Source organism: Hyperolius riggenbachi, chromosome 5, assembly GCF_040937935.1.
Source record: "Hyperolius riggenbachi isolate aHypRig1 chromosome 5, aHypRig1.pri, whole genome shotgun sequence".
Classification (NCBI taxonomy): domain Eukaryota; kingdom Metazoa; phylum Chordata; class Amphibia; order Anura; family Hyperoliidae; genus Hyperolius; species Hyperolius riggenbachi.
Window position 1 is genome coordinate 434,546,129 of NC_090650.1, and position 13,837 is coordinate 434,559,965.

Genomic DNA, 13,837 nt, shown 5'->3' on the forward strand with positions numbered 1-13,837 from the left:
AAGAAATTGATGAAGAAGTCACATCAAGCATCCTCCTTCACGTCCGCCTAACTACCTGTGACCTAGATCCTGGCCCAACACAGTTCATGTTGAACTGCCCCGACCTGTTCGTACCGGTATTCCTAAAAATTGTTAACTGTTCCTTAAAATCAGGGATATTTCCTGCTTTACTGAAGGAAGCAATCATCAAGCCTCTCCTCAAAAAACCCTCCCTGGACCCAGATGCAATGACCAGCTACAGACCTGTCTCTAACCTTCCCTTTCTGGGCAAGCTAATTGAAAAAGCTGTTTACCTCCAGCTAGAAGCCAAAATCCTACAAAACAACAGTTATGACCCATTCCAGTCTGGCTTCAGGAAACACCACAGCACTGAAACGGCCCTCATCCAAATATGCAACCACCTGCTCATGGCAAGAGACAGAGGAGAGTGCTCCATCCTCATACTGCTAGACCTTTCTGCAGCCTTTGATACAGTTGACCATGACATCTTGATAAACAGGCTACAGGAATACTGCGGCATTGATGGCATAGTTCTTCAGTGGTTCCAATCCTTCTTGAGTGGCAGAACCCACAAAGTGTCTATGGGGCCCTTCCTGTCCACCCCTGTATCACTTAGGTATGGGGTGCCCCAGGGCTCAATCCTCTCTCCCCTGCTTTTCACGATTTACATGTTACCGCTGGGAAAACTAATCAAAAAACATGGCCTGACATACCACTGCTATGCAGACGACACTCAACTATATCTTTCCTTCAAGCCTGGTGTGACAGACCCAACTCTAACTATAAACGCCTGCTTACGTGAACTACAGCAATGGATGAATGACAACTGGCTGAAACTAAATGCAGACAAAACTGAAGTCCTTCTGATAGGAGGGCAGAGCATGATAACAAAACAACTTAACTTGCAGTCTTCACCACTGGGAATAGGAGGCACGGATCTGCGCAGCTCTGATCATGTGCGTAGCCTGGGAGTTCTAATTGATTGGGATTTAAACTTTAGAACTCAAATCTCTGCTGTGGTGAAATCATCCTATTTTCACCTGAAGAACATTGCAAAAATCAAGCACCTCATACCCCCAGAAGATCTGCCAACCTTAGTCCACGCCTTCATCACATCTCGACTGGACTACTGCAATGCTCTCTACACTGGCCTTCCAAAAAAGGTCTTGTACCGACTACAGCTGATACAGAATACTGCTGCCAGACTGCTAACCAACCAACCCCGTCACTGCCACATAACGCCAGTCCTGCACTCCCTTCACTGGCTACCTATAGAATGGAGGGTCCTATTCAAGATCGGCCTACTGACATTTAAATCCCTGAATAATTTAGGCCCTGGATACATGAAAGATATGTTGCAGCTGCGTAGCAATCCCCGCATTCTCAGATCAACAGGTTCTAATAATCTAGTCATACCCAGAGTCCACTTGGAAACTTTTGGTCCCAGAGCCTTCTGTCATGCTGCCCCTACGTTTTGGAACTCCTTACCTCAACAGATCAGGACAGCTCCATCCCTGGATGTGTTTAAATCCAGACTGAAAACCCACCTGTTCAGTTTGGCATTTGCAGAAATATAACTTTTGTTGTGTGAATACTTCATCCTACTAATTACTGAATCTGAGAGAGCCTAAGCGCTTTGAGTCCTATGGGAGAAAAGCGCTATAGAAATGTTATTGTATTATTGTATTGTATTAATAATGGAGGGACACTATAGCAGTGGACACTTTAAAGAGACCCTGTAGTGACATATAGCTGAATGAAGTAAATTATTCAGGATACCTACTTTCATAGTAATTATCCTGGTTTTTGTATTAGAAACACTTCCTATGATGCTAATTCCCCAGACCTTGAGCATGGCGATGATATTCCGGGCAAACCTGAAAAAGGAATGCTGAGTTTGAAAAAAAAAAAAAAAGAAAGAAACACTTCCTGTATCTATATATTGGTATTTAGCCCCGCCCATTTAACTATGCTGAATTCTCCTCCCAGAGCATTCTGGAAGACCAAGCAATATTTTCACTGACTTTGGAATTCTCAGAAAACAAACATTCCGCAGAGATCACCTGACAGGACTAAAAATGTTTCCACCTGTGATAAATGTAAAAAATGTACATCGGGGTGAGGAAATATTTTGTAACAGGCAAACACTGGCTAACAAGACTATAATGTGAGCTTCTACAACAGGAATACTGTTTAGGCACCTTTCATAGCCACACCCCTTCTAAAACCACACCTCCTACGAGGATAAAATAAAGAACATCATTTTATAATTATTACGGCGTAAGGATAAGAAATACACAATGCAGAAAAATGTACCTTTATTTCACAATCCATCACCACACATTGCAGCAGCTCCATCATCTGTAAGCTGTGATAATCAGGATATAATAACTGGAGACAATCTGATTATTGCACATCTATAACACGTAAAGACTTAGAAAAGCTGTATTTTGTCTTCTTTTTACAAAGCTTAAACACATAAACTTATTTCCCCTAAAATCCCCACCCACAGAAGGTGTAAGGTGTACAGCGCAGCCATTCTATATGTCAGTGAGCAGCAATAACTAATTCCCCACCAAAGGTTATTTTCCCTTAAAAACCAGAGCATTTTTTTACACTTCACGCTCCTCCCATTCATTCAGCAATAACCTTATCACTACTTATCCCACCTAGATGATCTATATTCTTGTTTTTTGAGGGACAAACTAATCTTTCTTTGGGAGGCACTTTTTGCTAAAAAATATTTTTATTTCATATGCCCTTTAAGCAGCGATGAAGGCCAGAAGGTGACAACAGCCACTAGATGTGACATGACCTGATGATACTGCAGCTACAGAATATATATTATTATTATTATTATTATTATCATACTACATTTAAACATTAAATCTGATTTATGATGTCATATTCCCTTCCCTCAGCCGTTCACATCCTGTGGGAGTTTACCACAATTTAGAGCGCCGCCCTGTGGGAGTGGCCACAATCTGCACACCCCTGGACCTAGCTCTTACACAGCTCTGTGATTAGGTGGTGAGCTTTGCAGAGCTCTGCCATTTGGATTCCTAGTTCTGAGTATAACCTGCAGGGGGAGCAGTTAACTTACCCTTGTCGCTGCCTATAGCCGATGTGCTCCACGTTGTGTCCAGCATGTTCCGTGTCACTCCGATACCTCATCCTTCAGGGTTTAAATGAGGAAGCATTCGAGACAGAACGTGATGGAATGCGACATGGAGCGCATTGGCTACAGGAGGTGACAAGTTTAAGTTAACTGCCCCCTGCCACGGCCAACACGTTTTACTCGTAATTTGTAATCCAAACAGCAGGGTACTGCGGACCTCCTGCCTATCTGTGATATCTTACCCCACAGTAATGTTCCCCTCTAATACACTTTCAAACAACAAGCACCTCCCTTACACACACCCACACCACTTACACCCCTCCCTCACTCTATACCCCTCCCCCATACACAGTGTGCCCCTCCCCTCTATAGCTATCCCTATGTGCCCCCCATCCTGTACTCTGTGGTGGTCTAGTGCTGCCCCCACCCCAACTGCTGTCACTCCCTGGTGCATACAACTTGCATTATTCATGTATTACAAATATAAATCTAATAATAAAGGGCCCTCATTCTCAGTGTTAAATTAACATACCATCAGTGTAAGGCCTGGAACCCACTAGAAAGTGCAAAACGCTATAGCAATCACCAGCCATTTGTGATAGCGCTCTGCAAGTTATTTGGGGAGCGATTTCCCTGCTCCTATACAATACATTAGAATGGAAATGCTCCCGAATGCTGCCTGTCCTGCGATTGGGATTTGTCTAATGGCAATCGCACTAGTGGAATCTGCCCCATCCAATTACATTGGCAGAGCGTTTAGGGAAATCGCTAGCGATTGAAAACGCTCCCTAAACTTTCAGAAAAACTCTCTGGTGGGTTCCAGGACTCATCAAGCAAAAACATAAGTTTGCACACAACTTGCATTGTTCATAAATTTGCCTACGCCTTTCATTATTCCTATACTGCATTGCAAATAATAATTCCAATAATAAAGTGCTCTCATTCTCAGTGTTAAATTAACATACAATCAGTGTAATCAAGCAAAAACTAAAGTTTGCATACAGCTTGCATTATTCATAAATTTGCATACAACTCGCATTATTCATGTATTGCAAAAAAAAGATTCTAATAATAAAGTGCTCTCATTCTCTGTGTTAAATGAACATAAAACCAGTGTAATCCAGCAAGGCCATATTCTTGCATACATTTTGCAAAATTCATAAAATGCAAATCTAATCCTAGTAATAAACTGCCTTGATTCTTATTGATTGTCATATCATCTGCTATGTGTAACCAAAAATCTCATCACTCACATATAGGGCCTGTTTCCACTACACGCAGATTCTGCATGCAGAAAACTGACTCCAATGAATGCCTATGGGAAATCTGCATCAGAAAAATCGCGTTCAGTGGAAACCGGCCCATAGGCATTCATTGGAGTCAGTTTTCTGCATGCAGAATCTGCGTGTAGTGGAAACAGGCCCATATTCACATTAAGGCTTGGCAGTGTACATACAAGTGCCCAATGAGCAATAACCTGCTAGTCTTATATTAATTATGTATAAATCCCCTTATATAAGACTTGCAAAATAAAATAAAATACCTTATGCACCAACTCATAGATCCTCATCTCCTCCTCAGTGACCTCCAGCTGCCTGCTCACTCCCAGTCACACTGAAACACTCCCCCTTTAGTCACATGGGCATGCAGGAGGGAGAGTGATTGTTCTGTCAGCTGAAGCCATACCTCCATGCTGCCTGATAGCCTATCATGGTTGTCAGGCTCTAGCAGGGAGGTGTGGCATTGGACATGGGTGGGAGGAGTGGGGAAGTGAGCAGGCAGCTGTTAGTTTCTGGGAAGCTAAAAACTGGTGTAGCAGTATTTTACTTTTCTATTTGCTTATTCTATCTAAATACCTTTCTATAAAATGCATATAGTATGTCTGTAGCTGAACTCGTGACGTCCTATAAGGGCCCTACACACGGCATACAAATGTCTCTCAAACCAGGCGATGGACGATGGTTCATGCGACAATTGCTCCGTATGTACACAGCGCATGACAAAGAATGCTGCCAAGCCCTAGTACGATGGATCAAACCAGCGGATCGTGCACGGTTTTTGTACTGCAAATTGTCACGCAATTTAGAGTTGTTGTGATGTGTATACAAATGCCTTAAAGTGAACCATAACCCTTTAACTAAAAAAAAGTTTCACTTACCTGGGGCTTCCCCAAGCCCCCTGCAGCCATCCTGTGCCCTCGCCGCTCCTCAAGTGTCCTCCAGTCCCTGCCGGGGGTTAGTTTCATTGGATGTTTTGTTTACGCATGGCAGTCGGCCAAAAAACGAAACTAACCCGCGGGAGGGACCAGAGGACACTCGAAGAGCAGCGAGAAAACAGGACGGCTTCAGGGGGCTTGGGGAAGCCCCAGGTAAGTGAAACTTTCTTTCCATTACAGGGTTAAAGGGGCACTACAGTAAAAAACTGTAAAATTTAAAATATGTGCAAACATATACAAATAAGAAGTAAATTTTTTCCACAGTAAAATGAGCCATAAATTACTTTTCTCCTATGTTGCTGTCACTTACAGTAAAGTAGTAGAAATCTGACAGAAGTGACAGGTTTTGGACTAGTCCATCTCTTCATAGGGGATTCTCAAGGATTTATTTATTTTCAAAAGCACTTGGTGAATGGCAGTTGCTCTGTCCAACTGCCAAAAAACTGCAGCGAGCAGGGAAGCTGGCCAGCATCATTGTCCAAATCCTTTTTAGGGAATATCTTTATAAAGAATAAAAGCCTTGCTGAGAATCCCCTATGAAGAGATGGACTAGTCCAAAACCTGTCACTTCTGTCAGATTTCTACTGCCTACTGTAAGTCACAGCAACACAGGAGAAAAGTAATTTATGGCTCATTTTACGCTGGAAAAAACATATTTTTTATTTGTTTATGTTTGCACATATTTTACATTTTACAATTGTTTGCCATAGTGCCCCTTTAAGGTTCACTTAAAGACAAACAGCTTGTGGACAGCTTGGGAGCAGACGACAATGATCATTTTACAAGTCCGTGACAGACTACTTCGCTTGTGAGATCACTCAGTGTGTCGTCACGTGTGTACAATTGTTGCTGGCATGAATTGTCGCTCAAAACCGCACGCTGCAATTGTCTGTCGCCTCACAGCTAGAGACATTTGTATGCCGTATGTATGTACCTATGAGAGACGTATCTGACAGTCTAATCTGCACATCTCTATGTTGTGTCTTCTCAGGCCTCCAATGTGTGGCAGTGATTGACTTTCTCCTACAATATATAACATCACATTTACTGCAGATGTTCTATAGACAATGGATCTGTAAAGACTTACTGTGTTGCTGTTATCAGCCAATCACATTGCAGCTGTCATGTACAGGTCAGACAATGGGAGGACAAATCTGGATCCCCCCTTCAGCTTCACCAATCATCTCTATTACAGGAGTCTCTGTCCCTCTCTCATTATAAATGTTATCTTACCGGGAAATGCCGCTTTTCCTATAAATTACCATAACTATAGAGAAGTGCTGCAATTTCATGTTACTAAAAATTATCATTCACTCTGCAGCAACAATTTCCAAATACTGACAGCAACTCCATTAACTGTTCTGTGTAACCATGGCAAGGGGAATACTAGAATTGCTGCCATACACTCTTAATGGCAGAGGCCTCAAACCTGGTACAGTCGGTCATTGCGTAACTGGGTTTCACATTCTGAAAAGCAGGCGGAGCCACAAACGGCTAATCAGATTTCTTTCATTTCAATGGGAAAATGTAAATTATTAATACCAAGGACCCAGGGGCGTAGCAATAGGGGTTGCAGAGGTAGCGATCGCATCGGGGCCCTTGGGCCAGAGGGGCCCCAAGGGGCCCTTCCTAATCCAAAGTATAAGCTGTTTATTGGTCCTGTGGTGGTAATAATCACTTCTATAGAAGCTTTGAATGGTAGTAATCATTAACACACTGTTCCCCATCCCCTTCTTGCACCTCTAATACTGTAGATGACCTTGGCAGGTTTTTTTACGCCGTATCAAGTGTTTTGTATAGAGTGCCTTGGGGGGCCCAATGTAAAACTCGCACTGGGGCCCCGAGCTCCATAGCTACGCCACTGCAAGGACCACAAAGCTCACAAACTTGGTTATTGAGTGTCTGTGTGTGAAGGTTAGAAAAGTGAGCCAACAACAACCAAATGCATACCCGGGCAACGCATCAGTTAGCTATTAATAAATGCTTCTAAATTGAACGTGTACAAGTTCATCGCTACATTGCTAAAAAAGAAAAAAAGAACTATTAGATTATAAAAAACAAGACCTATTCTAAATAATAGGTGCATGCCATTAATTTATAAAAAGTTATAACATTTTAAAACGCTTCAAATAACGTTATATGCATCATAGATGGAAAAGAATTTGTATTACGATACGTTACGTTAAACATCGTTTTATAACATTTCAAAAATCTTTACACTAATTGTCACGAGATCTACTGTGAATCTGGTTCCTGTGCAGGAATATAAACTTTTATACAGTTTGCAGTAATTTTAATAAATGAATAAAGTGTATATTAGCTGCTTTACATTATATTATCTCACACCTCCTGGTTGCTTCTCTTCTCACATATCTTTATAGAACCTTCATCTACCCATAATACAGCATGGAGGGGCTCAGTGGTGAAGGTAGCAGTGAAGGTGTGGAGGTGTCTGATCGGGACACACAGATCATAAAAGGACAGCCGCCCAGCCTCATAATCCAGATACATCCCGACTCTATTACTGGAGACATTGTCAGGTAACCGGATCACCTTACTGTCATGGTGCACATAATACTGATTATTATACCTGCACAAACACCAGGACTTGTTATTATCTCCAATCACTGACTGCCATCCTCTCCTGTCTATACTGGGGTAACACATTCCTACACGCCACCACTCTGATTTACTGACATCCACTTCCCAGTAATGTCGCCCTGAGGAGAAACTCTGTCTGCTTATCACCTGACCGTATCCCTGAAATCTCTCTGGTGTTTGTGGGCGATTCTGCCTGATATCTGACCTGAATACAATTTTCATGTCATCTGATATATGTAGATTATTATGAGCGGTGTTTATATCCAGTAATATGTCTGTAGCCTCCTGTATGATGCAGCCTCCAGTTACCCCGGCTATTATATCAGATAACCCTGTGTGTAATGTGTGTGAGATGAGAGCCACATCCAGATCCCGCCCATCATGTCTCTCTCTGTCCTCCTTATCCCCCTCCTCAGTGTCACACAAGTCACCTGTGTGTGATTCCTGTAAGACAGTCAGTGGGTCAGTCATGTTACACAGCTCCTCAATGTGACACATCTTCCTGGACAGCTCGTCCTTCTTTATTTCCAGCTGCTGAATGAAATCAGCCAATGCCAGAGAAAGCTGCTCCTCCTGCCTAGGGTTGCCACCTTTAGGGTAAAAAAATACCGGCATGTGGGTGTGGCCTGAGGGGTGTGGTCTAAAAGTGGGAGTGGTTTGTCGCGGACTTTTTAAAGGACAACTGACCTGAGAGGGATATGGAGGCTGCCATAATTTATTTACAAATGCACATTTCCTGGCTGTCCTGCTGATCCTCTGCCTCTAGCTATAGCCCCTGAACAAGCATGCAGATCAGATTTTTCTGACTAAAAGTCTGACAAGATTAGCTGCATGCTTGTTTCGGGTGTTTGATGCAGACATACTAATGCCAGAAAGCTTAGCTGGAGAGCCAGGCAACTGGCTTTGTTTAAAAGGAAATCAATATGCCAGCCTCCTTATCCCTCTCTCAGGTCAGTTGACCTTTAATGCTAGGTACACACTATACAATTTTCTGACTATTTCCAACAGGTCCGATCGATTTTCTGATTGATTTTCTGTTCATTTCTATGGGAAAAAAATAGTCAGTCTGACAGTAAATCAGTCAGAAAATGGTATAGTATGTACCTAGCATTAGGCTAGATCTGGGTCTCTTAGAGGCAGCATTAAAGGGTACCTACACTAAGGATATGACTTTTTCCTTTTAAAATAATACCAGTTGCCTGACTCTCCTGCTAATCCTGTGTCTCTAATACTTCTAGCCACAGCCCCTGAACAAGCATGCAGATCAGGTGCTCTGACTGAAGTCAGACTGGATTAGCTGCATGCTTGTTTCAGGCGTGTGATTCAGCCACTACTGCAGGAAAAGAGATCAGCAGGGTTGCCAGGCAACTGGTATTGTTTAAAAGGAAACATCCATATACATCTCAGTTTAGGTTCCCTTTAATGGGTGTATTTATATTTACCTGGGGAGCTTCCTCCAGCCCCATGAGGTGCCTGGGTTCCCTAGCCAGCTGCTTCATTCACTTGATATGCTCCCCCAGTAATATCTGGCTGGCCTCGCTCTTGCGTCTACCCCTGTAGTGCTCCCGCAGAGGAGAGCATTCTGCTCCTGTGCAGTAGCGGCCGGGTCGTGTATATGCAGAAGCACATGGCTGGCCGTGATTGTCCAGATTACCGGGGGAGGCGAGAATATCAAGTGAACAGAGAGGCTGCAAGCAAGCCCACACACCTCATGGGGCTGGAAAAAGCCCCCAGGTAAGTATAAATACACCCAATAATAACATTTCAAGCATCAAGTCCTGGGGGAGGACGCTGAATGATGGAGTGGAGTTCCGAGATTAGCCTGCCTGCTTGCGATCGTGGGCGGCAGGCTGTTACACATAAAAAAAAATATTGTTTATTTACACAGGGGCGGGGGAAGCGGGAAGAGCAAAGTTTCAACTCACCTTCCTCATTCCCCGCACACAGCCTCTATCTTCATCCTGTCCCGGCATCTGTTGCATCGGTAAGAGCTCCCCCTGTGATGACATGCTGTTACGTCATCACAGGGGGCACTGTTAACATCGCAAAAGATGCCGGGACAGGACGAAGATAGAGGCTGCTGTGCGGGGGATTGAGGAAGGTGAGTTGAAGCTTCGCTCCGGCCGCTTCCCCCACCCCTCCTGCCCAGGGTCGGACTGGGACACTAAGGGTCCACCAGATAAGTTTAAGCCTGAGGCCCACATGCTCAGCCCCCTACCACCTCCCGATTTGGAGCTCACATACGGATTTTGAGCAGATGTCAGTGCTATATAAATACATAATTTGGTAGGACATCAGACTATGACAATGGTAGGGAATAGGTTGTGAGCTCTTCTGAGGACCGTCCATGACAAGGCTATGCAGGTGCTGGATTCACTGTCGTGGGATATGGTTACCTGCGGCGTGCGCATGTAACCATCAGATTCATACCTCAGATCAGCAGCGACCAGAGAGATGCAGAGTAGGGTGCACACTACCCACCTGAACCTAGTGCACTTCACATGCAGAAAGTGACCAATTACGTCACTTCCACATTTGAAGTGTCCACGTCCTGCACATAGTGTGCGCCCTGCTCTGCCTCTATCTGGTCGCCTGATGTATAAAGAGAGGCAGTGGGGATTGGGAGCCACACTACGCGGGGGATGGGGGGAGGCGCCATAAGAGAGCAGCGCTGGTGCTATGGCAACTGGCACCTGCACCATTTTTAAAGCATACCTCCCAACAGGACAGGGAAAAAGGGCCAAAAGTGCATACTAGCAGCGGTGACCGGGGGACTGGAGTCGCGCCGGCGGAGCAGGTAATGTATGCCGCTCTATTGTGTCGGTCTTCGGGCACTCGAACGCCGCTAGCGACGTGTTCCCTACCCGCAGGCGATCGACGGTAATTTTCTGCACGGAGCGATCGGACGAAATGGATCAAAATTTGGCGTGTAGCGCGAACGATTGGCAGCAGATTCGATCCAAGTGATCAAATCTGCTGTCGAAACGGCGGCAAATCGGGCCAGTGTATGGCCAGCTTAAGGAGTGCTTTTCTTCTAAGTGAACAGCAGTGACCAGTTAAACAGCAAGTGGGATGGAATACTATAAATCAGGTCTTCCTTTTTCTTAGTGACAAAACAAGTTTGTGCCAGAGACATTGGAACACTTGATTAATGTGTATCCCATTCTCAAATTAGCTCACTGCAGGGGTTCCCTTTACAGCAGGACCACAATGCTGATAACAAGCACTCTCCTCTCCATGCAACAACACATAATCTCACCCTGAAAAGCTATAAAAAAAAAAAAAAAACCGGCAAAGCTTATCAGCTGCTGTTAATGAAAGCAGCAGCACTTTGAAGGACTTTACCTACTTCCAGGCTCTCTCTCCTCCAGAGTGACAGCAGCACATTGAGCCAGGCCAGATCACAGCAGGGACTGTGAAGTCTCCATTCAGAAGTCGCTGCCCGGGCATGAACGAGGGGAGAGGGGAGGGTCCTCCTGAATCTGCATTCACTCGCACAGCTCACTCTGTCCTCATGTGAGAGAACTGCAAGCAGTGCAGGGCAGAGGTGATCCCAGCTGACTTCTCTGCAGTGCACATGATTTCTGTAGTGCAGAACTGCGCGGGCTTCTTTGAAATGCTGCCCCTCCCTCCACTTCTTATTGGACATTTGGAGCCACAACAGCAACAGCATTGGCTAGTCCTAAACTGCTGCTGCTGCTGCTATTGGACAAACTCCTAATCTGTGAGGAGAGGAGGGCGGGTCTAGTCTCCGCTCCGTGACAGGGAAAATGTGTCATTTGTGCAGAAGAGGATTCTACCCCATCTTCAGCGTCTCCCCCTCTGCACTTGTGGAAGTTGGAACAGTTTGTCCAAATTACCGGGCAGATACATTGCCGGTAATAACATTTTTCCGGCAGCGGCTTTTTAATTGATTTTACGGCTGGGCCGGGGAGATACCGGCTGGGTGGCAACCCTACTCCTGCCTGGAGACCTCTCTCAGGACTCTCTTCTCCAGGTCGCCCAGCTGTCTCCTGAGGTCTCTAAACAGGACAGTGACTCTCTCTGTTACACCAGATGACTTTTCATGGACGTTTCTTTTGTTCTCCTGCAGACTCTGGACTTCTTTCTCAGTCTTCTCTGTCTTAGTGATCAGTTCCTGCAGATCATTTCTTAGCTTCTGTTTCTTCTTCTTGGAGGCCTCATCCAGCGTCTCCACCTTGTGTCCCTGGTGGTCTCCGGCCAAACTGCAGGACACACAGATACAGGCAGAGTCCACAGTGCAGTAATATTTATACAGTTCTCTATGGACGCAGCATTTCCTGTTCTCCAGGGAAGTGGTGGGGTCATACAAGACGTGTTCTGGTGACTTGCTGTGGACTCTCAGGTGATTGTCACACAGAGAAGCTTCACAATGCAGACAGGACATAACAGCCGGTACAGGAGAGTGGATACAGTAAGTGCAGAAGACTCCAGTCTCTTCCTGGTCTGGCTGAGCAGAGCGGAAACTCTCCACAATGTTACACAATGTTATGTTCCTCTGCAGTGCCGGCCGTTGCTGAAATCTTTTTCTGCATTCAGGACAGGAATAAACTCCAGCCCCCTCCTGTGTATCCAACACCTGATCTATACAGAGGCGGCAGAAGTTGTGTCCACATCTCAGGGTCACAGGATCTGTATAAATGGTCAGACAGATGGAACAGTCCAGCTCCTTCCTCAGATCAGCAGACGCCATTCCTGACAGCAGCAGAGAGAAACGAAAGTGAAGGTTGTGCACAGGGTGTGGCTGGTCTAATGTCTCTTCTGTCTACAGCAACCTTGTGGAATGAGACTCAAAATACTCCCTAAGCTCAGGTAGGTTGGAAAATAACTACAGAGGTAGAGAAAATTGTCTCTTAAAGGGCCACTACAGCAAAAAAGTAAGCAGTTAAAATCTGACAGAACCAGCAGATTTTGGAATAATGCATCCACTCGTGGGGGATTCTCAGGGTTTCTTTTGTTCTCAAAAGCATTTCCTGAATGGCAGTGTAAAGTGCAACATGAAAGTACAGGGATGAAGTTACCTGACAATGGCCTCGATTCATCAAGACTTATCGAATCAATTACCAACAGCTCGGTAAAATACCGAACTCGATAAGTTGATTTCAGGATTCATCAAAGTTATCTACAGCTGTTAGCGATCATTCAGTAATGATGCGATAAAACGGAATAAAGTGCAATTCATTAAAATGAAAGTGGGCGTGGTTAAGCGTTACATTTCGGATTAGTTATCTCCTTCACTGCTCTGTCGTTATTCCTGTCAGATCATTACTGACAAAGAAGATGGAGCCATTTGAAAAGGTTATGTATCAGCTGAGAGTGATTGAAAGACGCAGAAGGGCAAGAATAAGGTCTAGAACCATATCAGTTTGCAAGAGAATGGATTTATTTGCTATACCAGGACATCAGTATTTCTTTTGAATCATCTTGTAAGAGAACACAGGCAGTGCCAGGGTTAACTAAATTGCTAGCTGCACTATATTTTTTCTGAAAAGGCTCCTATCAAGCCGCAGCTGGCGAAATTGTGGGATTGTCCCAAGCCACTTCCAGAATCCTGGTCCAGGTGTTAAAGTAAATGGGAACCCGTTCAAAAAATAGATAGCCAGATATTACCCAAGTAGTGGGAAGGCTCATGGTGCTAATCTCCTCTCCTAATGCCCGTTCCAGCGCTGGCTCCCCTGTAGCAGTATTTGACTAAATTGGTCAAATACTGCTATTTCCACCGCCAAAAAGAGGCTTCAGCAGTTTTTGGGAGTCCGAGTACTCCTGAAGATGGGCCGCTCTACACTACACACGCGTGAGCAGTGTAGAGCGGCCCATCTTCATGAGTACTACTACTCGGGCTGCCAAAGACTCTTGAAGCCTCCTTTTGGCGGCGGAAATAA

General features: G+C 44.7%; 1 protein-coding gene across 1 annotated transcript; it reads right to left on the minus strand.

The window, feature by feature from the left end:
• Positions 1-7,494: 7,494 nt before the first annotated feature.
• On the minus strand, positions 7,495-12,657 carry LOC137517912 (E3 ubiquitin/ISG15 ligase TRIM25-like). The gene is made up of 2 exons (XM_068234993.1): positions 11,900-12,657; positions 7,495-8,511 (listed from the first exon to the last, which is right to left on the minus strand). Exons 1-2 carry the CDS (start codon positions 12,646-12,648, stop codon positions 7,674-7,676), a joined length of 1,587 nt encoding a protein of 528 aa, XP_068091094.1. The 5' UTR covers positions 12,649-12,657; the 3' UTR covers positions 7,495-7,673.
• Between the last annotated feature and the right edge of the window lie 1,180 nt (positions 12,658-13,837).

Coding starts and splice junctions, on each gene's coding strand:
- LOC137517912 (XM_068234993.1), bottom strand. CDS start 12,648: ATGGCGTCTGCTGATCTGAGGAAGGAGCTGGACTGTTCCATCTGTCTG. Junction 8,512..11,899: donor GTCCTGAGAGAGGTCTCCAG/GCAGGAGTAGGG, acceptor TGGCAACCCTAG/GCAGGAGGAGCAGCTTTCTC.